The sequence below is a fragment of the Pleurodeles waltl genome, chromosome 10 (genome assembly GCF_031143425.1).
Source record: "Pleurodeles waltl isolate 20211129_DDA chromosome 10, aPleWal1.hap1.20221129, whole genome shotgun sequence".
Lineage (NCBI taxonomy): Eukaryota > Metazoa > Chordata > Amphibia > Caudata > Salamandridae > Pleurodeles > Pleurodeles waltl.
The window spans coordinates 1,009,171,930-1,009,184,030 of NC_090449.1; the positions used below are offsets into that span (position 1 = coordinate 1,009,171,930).

The window sequence follows — 12,101 nt, forward strand, 5'->3', positions numbered from 1 at the left end:
GGCAGACCAGATACTCTGTCCAAAACGTGACGGATGTCCTGTCTGCTGTATTATCTGCCAAACTGTAAATAAGCCCCATATATCTTTAAAAAGCCTTGCAATATCCTTTCCAATTCCACTGACCTATTGCTGTGATAATAATTGCATTTATTGTTTTGAACTAACTAGTACTGTATTTGCTTTTGAAACTTTTTCACTTTTCTTTTTAAAGTCTAGGGCTGGACTTTCCCTTCTGGGTTATTGCTATTACCAAATGCAAGACTTTGTCAATGCAGCAGACTGCTACGAACAGCTAACTCACATCCACCCAGAAGTGGAAGAATACAAGTTGTATCATTCCCAGGCCCTTTACAAGGCTTGCATGTATCCAGAGGCAATGAAATCAACATTCCTCCTGGACAGCCCTACATATCATACCAAGGTATTGAAAGAAATGTCATCTATAAACAGATCTGTGGATGTTTCTTTGTGAGACATGCACCAAAATATTCTGTGTGTGGGTGTCTGCCCTGCAGTTATATCTGTTTGTTTGTTTTTTTTTGCCCCCCTCACCTCTTTTCCCACAAGCCTATTATTTTTTTCTACTCTTGTTGCTGTGGATGAATAGCATGCAAATATTAATTAATTAATTTATTTATTTATTGATTTATTTATTTATACATGTATTTATTTATTATTTATGGGCTGACCTAAACCCATATGTGAATGTTGCCTCCAGGGTCAGTTCTTCATTGTGTCTATTATGAGAGTGTTCCCCCTTTACTACGGACTTGTTTTTTCTTTATGCACCTTCCCCAGTGCCCTTGATACTTTTTTCTTTATAGATAATGTCCTCCGTATCCTTGATTCCTTTCACTACCCTGTTGTGGCATGTCGCCGTCAGCATCTACCATTGGTTGTTTACAAAATAATGGTAAAGTGTCCATGCCTTCTACAAGCGAGTTGAGCACAATGTGAGTGCTCTCACTTTTCATAATACTGATGTCCTTTTTGGGTTGATCTGGCGGTACTATGCAGTTATTAAATCATATATATTCTCTACTCTAACAGGAGTAGAAAGGTGTTAAGTTGTAGTCATTGTTTTTAAAATAATTTCTTAAATAACATTGCTAGGAATACTTCCATTTAAATGAAGCATGTATAAGCAAAAATATGACAATTAAAATTGAAAAACTTGCATCCAGTCAGTTACCAACTTACCAGTTCAAGTTAAGATGTGCATCTTTTCTCATTAGGGGCCTCACTACATGTTCCCCGCACCTAAATCCATAGATTGCTAGTTATTTTGCCCACACTTTGGCAGTTATTTTTGACAGAAGACTTCTGCCAATACAGTGGTGGCACACATCAAAAAATAAAATGCAACCCCAGGTGGCCAGCCTTGTGATGGATAGCTCGCTCACTATTTCTTTTCGTTTCTCAGAAACAAAGCCTCAAAGCGGCAATTTGTTTTGGAGAAAAAAAAATATCATTTGCCCTGATCTGATAGGATTTTTGTTTCAGCGTTCAGGGGCCACTTATAATTCAGTCCTGTTCAGGCACTTAATGCCATGCATGGCTGTCTCTTACAGGAACAGCTGCCTTAAGTGGGGTAGGCATTCCAATGCTTACTGGGTGGCTTTCCTGTGATGAAGAGCTTCCGGTCAAAGGTTTCCAGTTGGGTATCGATCCGGGACTCCACCTTGATGGTGTTTGTCCCATCTCTAAATTAGTCAGGGGCACAGAGTTACAACAGGGCTCCTGCTCTACAGAGCTTCAAATGATCTCCTAACCGTAGACATGAAACGAGGGGATCACACAAACTTCTCTGAAAGATCTCCCAAAGTTCCAGTGACGGCCAGGATTACAGTGAAAATCCTATGAACAGTACACAAATCCCACTTGTGTAAACCCCCAGGCTCCCGCTAGCATGTGGTCCTCCACTGTGAGCCACCCAAGGTCTAAAATCATCAATCTGTAATATGAGGATCCACCGAAAATTCAAATGACAGAAACACAGGAGCAGATGATAATCATGATGACATTTGTATAGCATTCAGTTTTCATGTACCTGGACACAGGACATCTTATTGCTAGCAACAATACCAAATGAAATAAAATACAGCAGAGGGTAATATTTTAGAAGATAAAGACCTGCAGCAAACCTGTTGCAATATGAGAAGAAATTACGGAAAGAAAAGTATGTCTCTAGCAATTATTAAAACCAGTGCAGGGGATTAGCAGTCTCTTTGTGACATGCAGTCATTTCAGTCAGTAGATGCACTTTGTAAACTGACCATGACTCCAAAAGCCAAGAAGGTATGAAAGATGATGGGGAATACTTTTGATGGGAGATCTTAACAGTAAAGTCCACAGTTCCTCAAAACTTAATTTTCAGATATTTGTTTGCAGAGCTATTAATATACCTGCAAATTAAGCACAAACATTTTAATTTGACCCCGCAAAGACTTCTAGTAGCCTGTTAAACATGAAATGCTTCTTCCAGCCCATAGCCAACCAGACTTCTCCGAGCCACCTACTGGCACTCAAAGAGTATTTTTTTTTTATTTCAATGTAGAGGACATTGGTATGGGGTACGTTAGAGGTGCTTGGAACTCTCACTATAATTGCTGTAATTTTGTCAAGAATTAGATACACAGTTTTCATAAACCTGAAAAGGTAGCAATAATGTGTTTCATGTCGTCGTCGACTTATGAATCCCACATAAGAAATTGATCTAGCATCACTCATAGACTTTTCACTTTTGGGATAAGAAAGGGCATTGATAAAAGATGAGTTAGTCAAAAGTTTATTTGTACAAAATCATATTACCTGAGTTTTTCTACAGTCACATGAATCCAGGCTTCGGTGTCCTTCAGGCATCCTATGGAATACTTCTATTGCTGTTACAACCCACCCAATTCCTGAATAATCTGCATATCATCTATATTAGGCTGGAAATAATGACCCAATCTTGATTATTGCCAGTATGGGAAGGGGTAAATGTTAAATTGGCAACATGAGAGCTGGGGAGCCACCATATAGCCTAAGGCCTGGGATACAAACCTTTAGAACCTAAATGTACATATTCAGTGACAGTGCCATCTGTCTTCGCACTTTCTGGCAAGATGAAAGAGTCCACTGTATCTGTGTATGCGGATCAGTTCAACTAGACAGACATTGCTATCTCTGTCTCAAAGTATGGAAAGAAACGTAATTGTTGTGCACCCACAATCCAATGCAGATGATGGTGTAAGTGCACATTGCTAGATTCTACGTTTTAAAGTATTTTTCAGATCAGTGATAGTCCTGAAAACAGGTGATGGTTACCTTAATCCTCCGGGTCGAATATTGTTTTCTTCAGCAAGAGGGTTATTGTAGGATATTAGAGAGAAAGCCATCGTAATTATGAGATCTTCTGGAACACTTTACCCAGAGATATCAGCTGTGACTGTCTGTGTCAAGCGCTAGGACAAACTGATGAATTAACAGGGAAATCTGACCCAGAATTACCAATTTTTATGGTAATTTCTCATTTTTCTGCAGCCACTCCAGTTAATTCACTATTAATTCTGCAACCCTAGAGTTAACAGGATGTTCAAGATGACTCCCACATCTGAGACACTCGTAATGAGACCCTTGGTATTTATTGTTGGATAAATTACTTACTACAGAAGAAAGAGTCACAGTTATTGTACCTGTCAAAATAATGGGCCAGATGTATGATTCTGGCCCATTGCGATTCGGTAATTGCGATTTTTAAGAAATCGCAATTACCGACTCGCAAAGGGCCATGTATCACATTTGCGATTCGTTAATTGCGATTTCTTAAAAATCGCAAATGCAATTACCGAATCGCAAATTGCGATACTGGCCCCTTACTCACTGAAGCCCATCAATGAGAAGAACATAACAGGGTGCCTTACATCAAAGGGACATTCCTTCTTTTTCTCTAATAACAATTCACGGGCATTATTGTCTGATGTAGGAGGCAAGGGTATGGACCAGATGAAAATAGAAAAGTCACTATGGTAACAGATTACATATTGAAATATTTATTACCACAGCCTTAATCCTCAGTACTGTAGGAATTATGCACCCAGTGTCAACGCTAAACCATTGCACGTTAACCAGGACGACGTGAGAGCTGCCAACTTTTTCTGAGTTCTTTTAACTTTACAAATCAAAGCAAAAATGTTGAGGATCATTGGTGAGAACGCAGACCTCGTGTTGCACCCTGCCACACAGCAGTGAGTTGCAGTCACTCATTTTAATGGCACTATGTTACCTTACCTCTGACACTCTCTTTGCTGAGCTAAGGAGTTGGATAGAAAACCTCAGGATCCTGATGCATTTACTGTTCTGACACAACCTCAAGCAGGCTGTTGCAGCAGCTGTACAGGAGGTTTGTTTATTAGTAAGTTGAGCTCATGCAAAACAAAAAAACAAGAGGGTACTTGTTTTCTCTCCGGTAATAGATGAACACTGGTTCATCTTGACATATTGAGGTTCTTAACATAAATGAAGTGTAGTTTTATGTCCCAAATAAAGCAAGAATATTGAATGTTTTGTGTTCCAAGCTTGGCTAAACCTGTATCCCTTCAAAGTCCCTTATGGTCAGTTAATATGCCGGTGATGCATAATCATTTTAAAGGCATAGATATGATTACATGCTCTTATCTGAAAGCTGGAAATTCACCTGTTGTCCATTCTTGGACAAGTGATTCCTAAAATCTTTCACAAGATACACATTTGCAAACTTTTATGGTACTCCAAGCATGTCATTTTGATTTGCGGTGGGTCTTTATCAATCAAGTACATTCTCAGCTGCATCTAAAGTCAACTCTTTTTTAGAATTGTACAATACACATGGATAGCAAGGGACGTACTGCCCAGATTAGGTGCAGTTTGACTCTATTGAATGTTCTCGTTCAGAACATCCCTTTAAACTCTTGTTTATCTGGAATTTCATTTTCATGATATAATCGGATCATTTTGATTTAGGAGTCTATGATCCTCCATAACATTATCCTTGTGGGTAATTTACAATCCAGAATCTGCTGTGATCATCCATAAATTGTTTGCGTTCAGAATAAGTCTATCATAATGGCTAACTCTGTTATGTTTGCATAAGTTTTTATTTGAAAACACTTTTTCTCAACCATTCAGTTATTCCTCTAATCTGAATGTATCTAGTATAAAACGCAAGCATAATACGTTAGAATGTTTTAAAGGGTTTGTATAGTCACCCAGCCAGCTGAGAAACAGATACAAAAATTACTTTTTAACCATTATTGATTGTAAGCCAAGGTACAGGTGGTGCAGATGAGACCATATTTATTGTTTTATTCTTATTTTGAAGGTTCAGTCAAGGCAATCTTGAACAAGCATATCATTCAGTGGTGTCAACTGAACATTTCTTTTATTTAAACATTCAAGGGTGCAACCTGGCCTTCTCTGCATACCTTCACTAAGTGCTTAAGTTCAGTAGGTGGGGTCCTACCAACCTACTAAGCTAACCTCAAACCCACCCAGCTTGCATGAAACCTTTCTCTTGCCCTATCAGGTGCTACATTCTCAGGAAGTCAAGTCATTCTGCTCAACCATACTTAATTAACTATTGTTCCTTGCATGCTATAATGCTTGCTGGTTCTCAGTGGTTATTTCTGTTCCTCCACAATAAAAAGGCACTGTGCTTCATTCTCCAATCTTCACCCAGTTTATGTCGTCACCCTGTTCTCATATAATCTCACAAGGCAAGTCTGTAATAAACACAGATTCTAATTCTCATTAAGAAAATGTGGTAGTCTGTGTGCCCTACATATTTCTTAGACTGATAATTTCAAATCCTTATGAGAAGTGTTAATTAATCATTCACACAAAATTAGGAGTGTTAATTGTTGGATTAAGAGGGCCGGATCCATTGCAGATTTTCAGGATTATCAAATAAAATAAATCTACTTTTGACAGGAGTTACATAGACTGGATCTAATAAAACAATGCATCACGAAGTGAAACATTTGATTCAAGAATTGTTTCAGTGAATCCTATAGTAATGAAATAAGGAAAATACATCCTCAGATTGTTCTGTGCTCCCTACCTACGTGCTCAACGTCTTGGACCTACGTTGCACATGTCCATTAGAAATTCAAAGAACACTTACTAATATTATTTACTTTGTTTCAGATGTTAAAATTGCAATCTGCAATCAAATATGGAGAAGAAGACCTTTCTGGTGCAAAGGTGATTATTTTTGTTTTTTTTGTTGTTGTTAAGTTTCATTTGTTGTATTTAACCTGCCAATGTCAAGAAAGAAAAATGGAAACTAAGGGCCTGATTTAGATGTTGGCGGTAACTGTCCCGCTGTTGATTTTTTGACTGGAAATCCAGCCGCCGTATTTACATGTTGGCGGTCCGCAGCCAACTTTTCCACCATGCAGATTTAGATGTGCCTTTCTGCCAAGGAAAAAATGGTGGTCCGACTGCCACTCCTTAGGTGGCTGATTGGGGGTATGGGGTGAAAACTCACCTCTTTAACACCCCCCCCCTAATCTGCGACTGGCCACAACTGGACAACACCTGTCATCGGTGCTGACACCCACAGAGAAAACAAAACCTTCCCCATCGGTGGACTACAAGGTCGGGACACCATATGGCGAGTTTACATTGGGTGGGCAGCACGCGGGAGGTGGGGACCACTGGAGACATATAGATGTAACAATAATTATTTTTATCACAGTGATATACGTATGTCAGGGACACAAGTGGGTCCGACACGGGTGAGGACACACGGGTACACAACACTTATTAGTCACATACAAAACGGTCATTATGGTGCCAGTATTAATTGGCAAATGAATGATGGCACCACAATGATGGTACATTCACACCTGTCAACTGTGTCCATGTGTGCACATTGCCAGAGGACCTGTACCTGTCATGTTGTGCTGCGAGTTGTGTGAGTGAATCAGTACGTGTATGTGTGTATGCAATGTGATTGGAAGGGTGAGGTGCGGGTCTGTGATTGTTTCTGTTTCTGTATGTAGTTGTGTTGTTTATTGTGGTGTGTGGGTGCAGTGTCAATGGTGTGTGCATGTTGCATCATGGATGTGTATCAATGTGTGTTTTCAGCATGTACCGGTTGTGTTATGTCGGACTGGCAATGGGTAAATATGTGTATGTGTTGTGTTGTGCAGGGGCGCAACTATGACTAAGGGACAGTGTGTGTGCCACTTACATCCCTTCCCTATCCACTGCCAATGTATGAAGGCTATTGAGTCCCGCTGCCGTCTCCCGCCGTCAGCGAACCACTGCCGGAACAACACCTGCAGGACTGTAACATCTAAATAGGGCGGGTGGAACATTGCTTGTTGGCGCTGCCAAAGTGGCTTGGCTTGGCAGTAACACCACCAAGATCTAAATCAGGCCCTATGTCCCTCCAGACTACTTGATGAACATAATTTACATATAATGCACAAAGATCTACTTATTTAAAATATTGCAGATGAAAGGTTCTTTGTCATGAAGGAAGCCTATTTTTATATATTAGCTGAATCACTGTTAAGTGTGCCTTGTTAACATACAAAGTTGGTTGTTTAGTATATAAGATTGAGGCATACTAAATATAGTAAATAATTCTATGTCTCCACTGTGAACAGTTGCAAAATGCTATTTGTCATAATGGAGATAAATGTACACTTTCCCTGAAAGGTCCTAATTGTGAATAACAAAGGATTTCATAGCTCAGCTTGGGAAAACTCTGGAATTCCATTTTCATTTATTATGCAAAATCTGGTTGAATGGTGAAAGTAGATCCATATTGCCGGTTCCCATACCAAGTGTTAACCATTTTTTGTCTTTTTTACTTATGAAATTTCTCTTTTTTTTTTTCTTCTAAATTGCCTTGGAAATTTCATTGTTTTAAAGTTCTTAACTGTAATCTTATTTGATATTTTAACGTAACTTCCATTCCTTGGGTTTCGGGTTATTGTATTCTGCTTGTGCTATTACTACCAGATGTTGAGCAGAGATTGACTGAGAACTGTGATAAAACCTAACCAGAGTTTGTTTATTAAATTAGTATGAGTACTCCCTCCCAAATGAATGATCCGCTTTATAATAGGCACTGCCATACATCAAATTCTTATGATGTAGGCTATTTAAGAGAAGAACATAAGAGAGTCTATTATTAGTTTGCAGTGTGATTCTCTTCTACACTTTTTTCATCAGCTATAGCTACATTTATGTCTAAACTAATCTATGATTTCCCTTATCACTGCTGCCTTCTCATGTTTATCTTTTTGTACTTATGTACAGAGTTTAGTGGAACAGCTCCCAGCAGATGATCCTGACTGTGAAATTAATATGGGATGCTTACTCTACAAGGAGGGGCAATGTGAGGAGGCCTGCAGAAAGTTTGTTACAGCAATGCAGGTGGTGGGTTACAAACCAGGTGTGGTTTTATGTTTATGCCTCTTCTATTATTATAGTAAATTGGGTGTGTAATATGTAATTAGACTGAAAAAGTTGCCTTTCTGGCTGAAGGATTATGAATATTTATGAGCTTCAAGCATAAATAGAATGATTAGAGTAAGACTAAGTTCTTCTTAGGGGGTCTAATCACAACATAGAGGAAACCAAATCAAAGCTCAGATTGCTTCTTTTATGACATAGATCTCCGAGTATAAAACAACACCTTGTTCTTGCAATATTAGTTAGATCTATAGGTACTGCAGAAAAAGATCACCAGGCTAATGGAGCACAGCTATTCCACTCCATATCATAATATCATGGGCTGTATTATGTATGGGGAACACTCCCCTAGTCTAAAGGTTTCGCCGAGCATAGGCCTGGTCAATGCGCCATACTACAGATAACGTGTTGGCCCCAGTAATGCCACAAATTTTCTCCCACTTTGTTGCGGCAAATCCGTCTTTCACAGTGCAAGCTGCATCCAGCCTTACCTGAAGGTCCCAGAGATCCCACTGCCAGTGGATGCAGTCACTGACTACATCTGCACTTGCCTGCAAGGGGGCACATGTTGGAACCTGGGGTCACCATTGTGGCGCATAGTCGGCGTCTCTCCTGACAGTCTCTTTGCCTCTGTTCCTGTGCCCTTCCTGTAGCACAGGCACATATGTAAAGTGTCCCCCTCATTAACATGGGGGTCATTTCCCCAGAGCTTCTAAACTCTTCAAAACAGTCCCAGCATTTAGGGAAATTAATTTGTAGCACTTACAAATCTCTCTCTTTTTCATGTGCATACACTATTATTGTTAACTTTGTGCAGAATTGTTTGTGATGGTGGCAGAAGATAAACCTTGGAAAAGTAGAGAATGACTCCCTTTCCGAACTCTCTCTTTCCCCTGTGCTATGCATGCCAGAGTTCTGTAGTATCTTAAAAGTATGTGGGATGCATTTATGTTACTGTGAGAAATTGGGTAGTCGATTGCGTAGGGTGTTAACCCTGCTCATGCAACAGCCACAATCCCTGTCAGTGTGAAACACAAAAGACACTAAATTAACCTGTTCTTAACCCTCTGATAACTTGGCACAAAAGCAGTCCGGCTTAACGTAGAGGCAATCTGCAAAGTATTTTTGCAGCACACAAACATTTATGCAGCACACAAACAGTAATAAAGTGAAAACAACATTAGAAAAATCCCACACCAATTTAGAAAAAAAGAGTAAATGATAATAACTTATATGACACCAAAACAACAAAAGTCCAGTTAGTAGAACCAAAGTTATGAGTTTTAAAGTTTAAGGTAAATAAAAAATGCCTAAAAGATCAAAGCACCAACTGCAGACATCTGGTTGCACAAGACCAGGTCAAAGTCCAAAAACATAGCTGACAGCGATGGAGGCCAAGTCGGATAGAAGAAGTGGATTGAGCGCTGTCGATGCTGGCCTTTAAACTTGGATGATATTTAAACAAAAAGTGTCTGAGCAGGTAGAAGTTCAGTGAAGCAAGGCTACAAACGGTGTCAGAGGAGGAGGCGTTTCATTGGGAGCTGCTGGATAAAGTTGCAATGAAGAATTCCATGTTTATGAAAGTTGAAAGGCTGTAGTCAACATGGCGTCAACTAGACCAGTTACACCTTCTGCAAAGTACTACTGAGCAAGATTTACTGCTGCAGAGACTAACGTAGCTGGAGATGCCACAAAGTCAGGCCGACCAGCGATGCACCTTGGGTGGATAAATAAGAAGGCTGGCCCGTTATTCTCACGGTTCTCAGAGCAGTTTTTGGACAACATTTTTGTGAATCCTACGTTTTGGATTTTTGCTACCTGAGCACTTTTGCCATCTCTTCAAAGGGTCCAGATGGGAGGGGCACCACTTGGAGTCAAGACTCACTCAGGCGTGTTCCAGGTGTGGTTTGTTTTAAGATGGTTACAGCCTTTTCTGGCCCTGAGGGTCTGATCAGAAGGCCAGCCAACCCTTGGAGTCACACCAGTAGTCCTCTGTTCAAGAGGTGGAACAGGTCTCAGGCAGCAGTGCAGGCCTCTGAAGGTTCAATGCAGGTTTCAGGCAACAGAGCTGCCCGTCCAGGTGAAAAAAGGCTGTCCTCTGAAGTACCCAACTTCTGAGAGTCCTTCTACAGGTCCAGAAAGTGAACTGAAGAGTAGGTCTGAAGGTCCTATTTTTATACCTGGTGCCTTTGTTGAAATAGAGAAGTTTTCCTTTTGAAGGGCTTGGAGTTTCCTGACTCTCTTGCCTTGGCTCAAGGAAGGCTGCAGGCACAGTGCACTGGTATCTAGTCATTTGTGTGAAGACAGGGCACAGCCTATTGAATTGCAGGTGGAGCTGTGCCCATCTCTGCGCCCCATTCTGCCAGGCTTACCTAATCCCTCCATTATGTCACTGTCTGGGAGGAATATACAGAGTCCCACTGCCAACTACCCCCAGTCATGTCACTCAGGAACAGACTACAGGCACCAAAAAGGGCAAGAAAAGGCTAACTTTCTAAAAGTGGCATTTTTAAAATTTACCAATAAAGAGGCTTTTAAATTACAATTTCACCAAACATGAAATCCTTACTTGTTCCCAATCAGATGTTAGAACTTATTAAATGTAATGAGGCAATCCAATGTTACCCTATCGGAGCTGTAGGCCTCACAGTAGTGAAAACAAATTTAGGAGATTTTCACTACCGGGAGTTGTAAAACTTAATAGTACATGTCCAGCCTTTTAGTTACAATGTACCGTGCCCTAGGGCCTACTTTAGGGTGACATATGCAAGTCTAAGCCACAGCAAGTCAGTTATATTTTCAAGTCGATTCAGCAGTTTAAAACTGCATTCAGGCAGGAACATGTTTTAAAGGCTATGAAAGTGGCTGCCCAATAAGTGTTGCAGGCCCAGTGGTAGCACTTTATTTACAGGTCTATTTATATGGTATATGTAGGAAGTTGGCTCTGTATATACTATTTCAAAGTAAGAAATAGTGTGCACAGAGTCCAAGGGTTCCCCTTAGAGGTAAGATAGTGGCAAAAAAGAGATAATTCTAATGCTCTATTTTGTGGTAGTGTGGCCGTGCAGTAGGCTTATCAGATGGTAGTGTTAAGCATTTGTTGTACACACACAGGCAATAAATGAGGAACACACACTCAATGGCTTACTCCAGGCCAATAGGTTTTTATATAGAAAAATATATTTTCTTATTTTATTTTAAGAACCACAGGTTCAAGATTTACAAGTAATACTTCAAATGAAAGGTATTTCATTCACATTCAGGTATTCTAGGAACTTTGAATAATCACAATATCATGTACAGACTTTGTATAAATGGCAATAAGCTATTTTAAAAGTGAACACTGCAAAAATCAACAGTTCCTGGGGAAGGTAAGTAAAGGTTAAGTTCACAGGTAAGTAAAACACTTACAAGTCTCAAAGTTGGGTCCAAGGTAGCCCACCGTTGGGGGTTCAAGGCAACCCCAAAGTTACCACACAGCAGCTCAGGGCCGGTCAGGTGCAGAGGTCAAAGAGGTGTCCAAAACACATAGGCTTCAATGGAGAACAGGGGTGCCCCGGTTCCAGTCTGCCAGCAGGTAAGTACCCGCGTCCTCGGGGGGCAGACCAGGTGGGTTTTGTAGGGCACCGGGGGGGACACAAGCAGGCACA

General features: G+C 40.4%; 1 protein-coding gene across 1 annotated transcript in view; it reads left to right on the top strand.

Moving 5' to 3' along the window:
- Nucleotides 1-12,101, top strand: part of LOC138262126 (intraflagellar transport protein 70A) — a 142,389-nt gene that overhangs the window by 15,616 nt on the left and 114,672 nt on the right. The window contains exons 3-5 of the mRNA XM_069211901.1: nt 212-421; nt 6,166-6,222; nt 8,296-8,431. Coding sequence (XP_069068002.1) covers nt 212-421; nt 6,166-6,222; nt 8,296-8,431 — 403 coding nt within the window. The remainder of the gene's footprint in view (nt 1-211; nt 422-6,165; nt 6,223-8,295; nt 8,432-12,101) is intronic.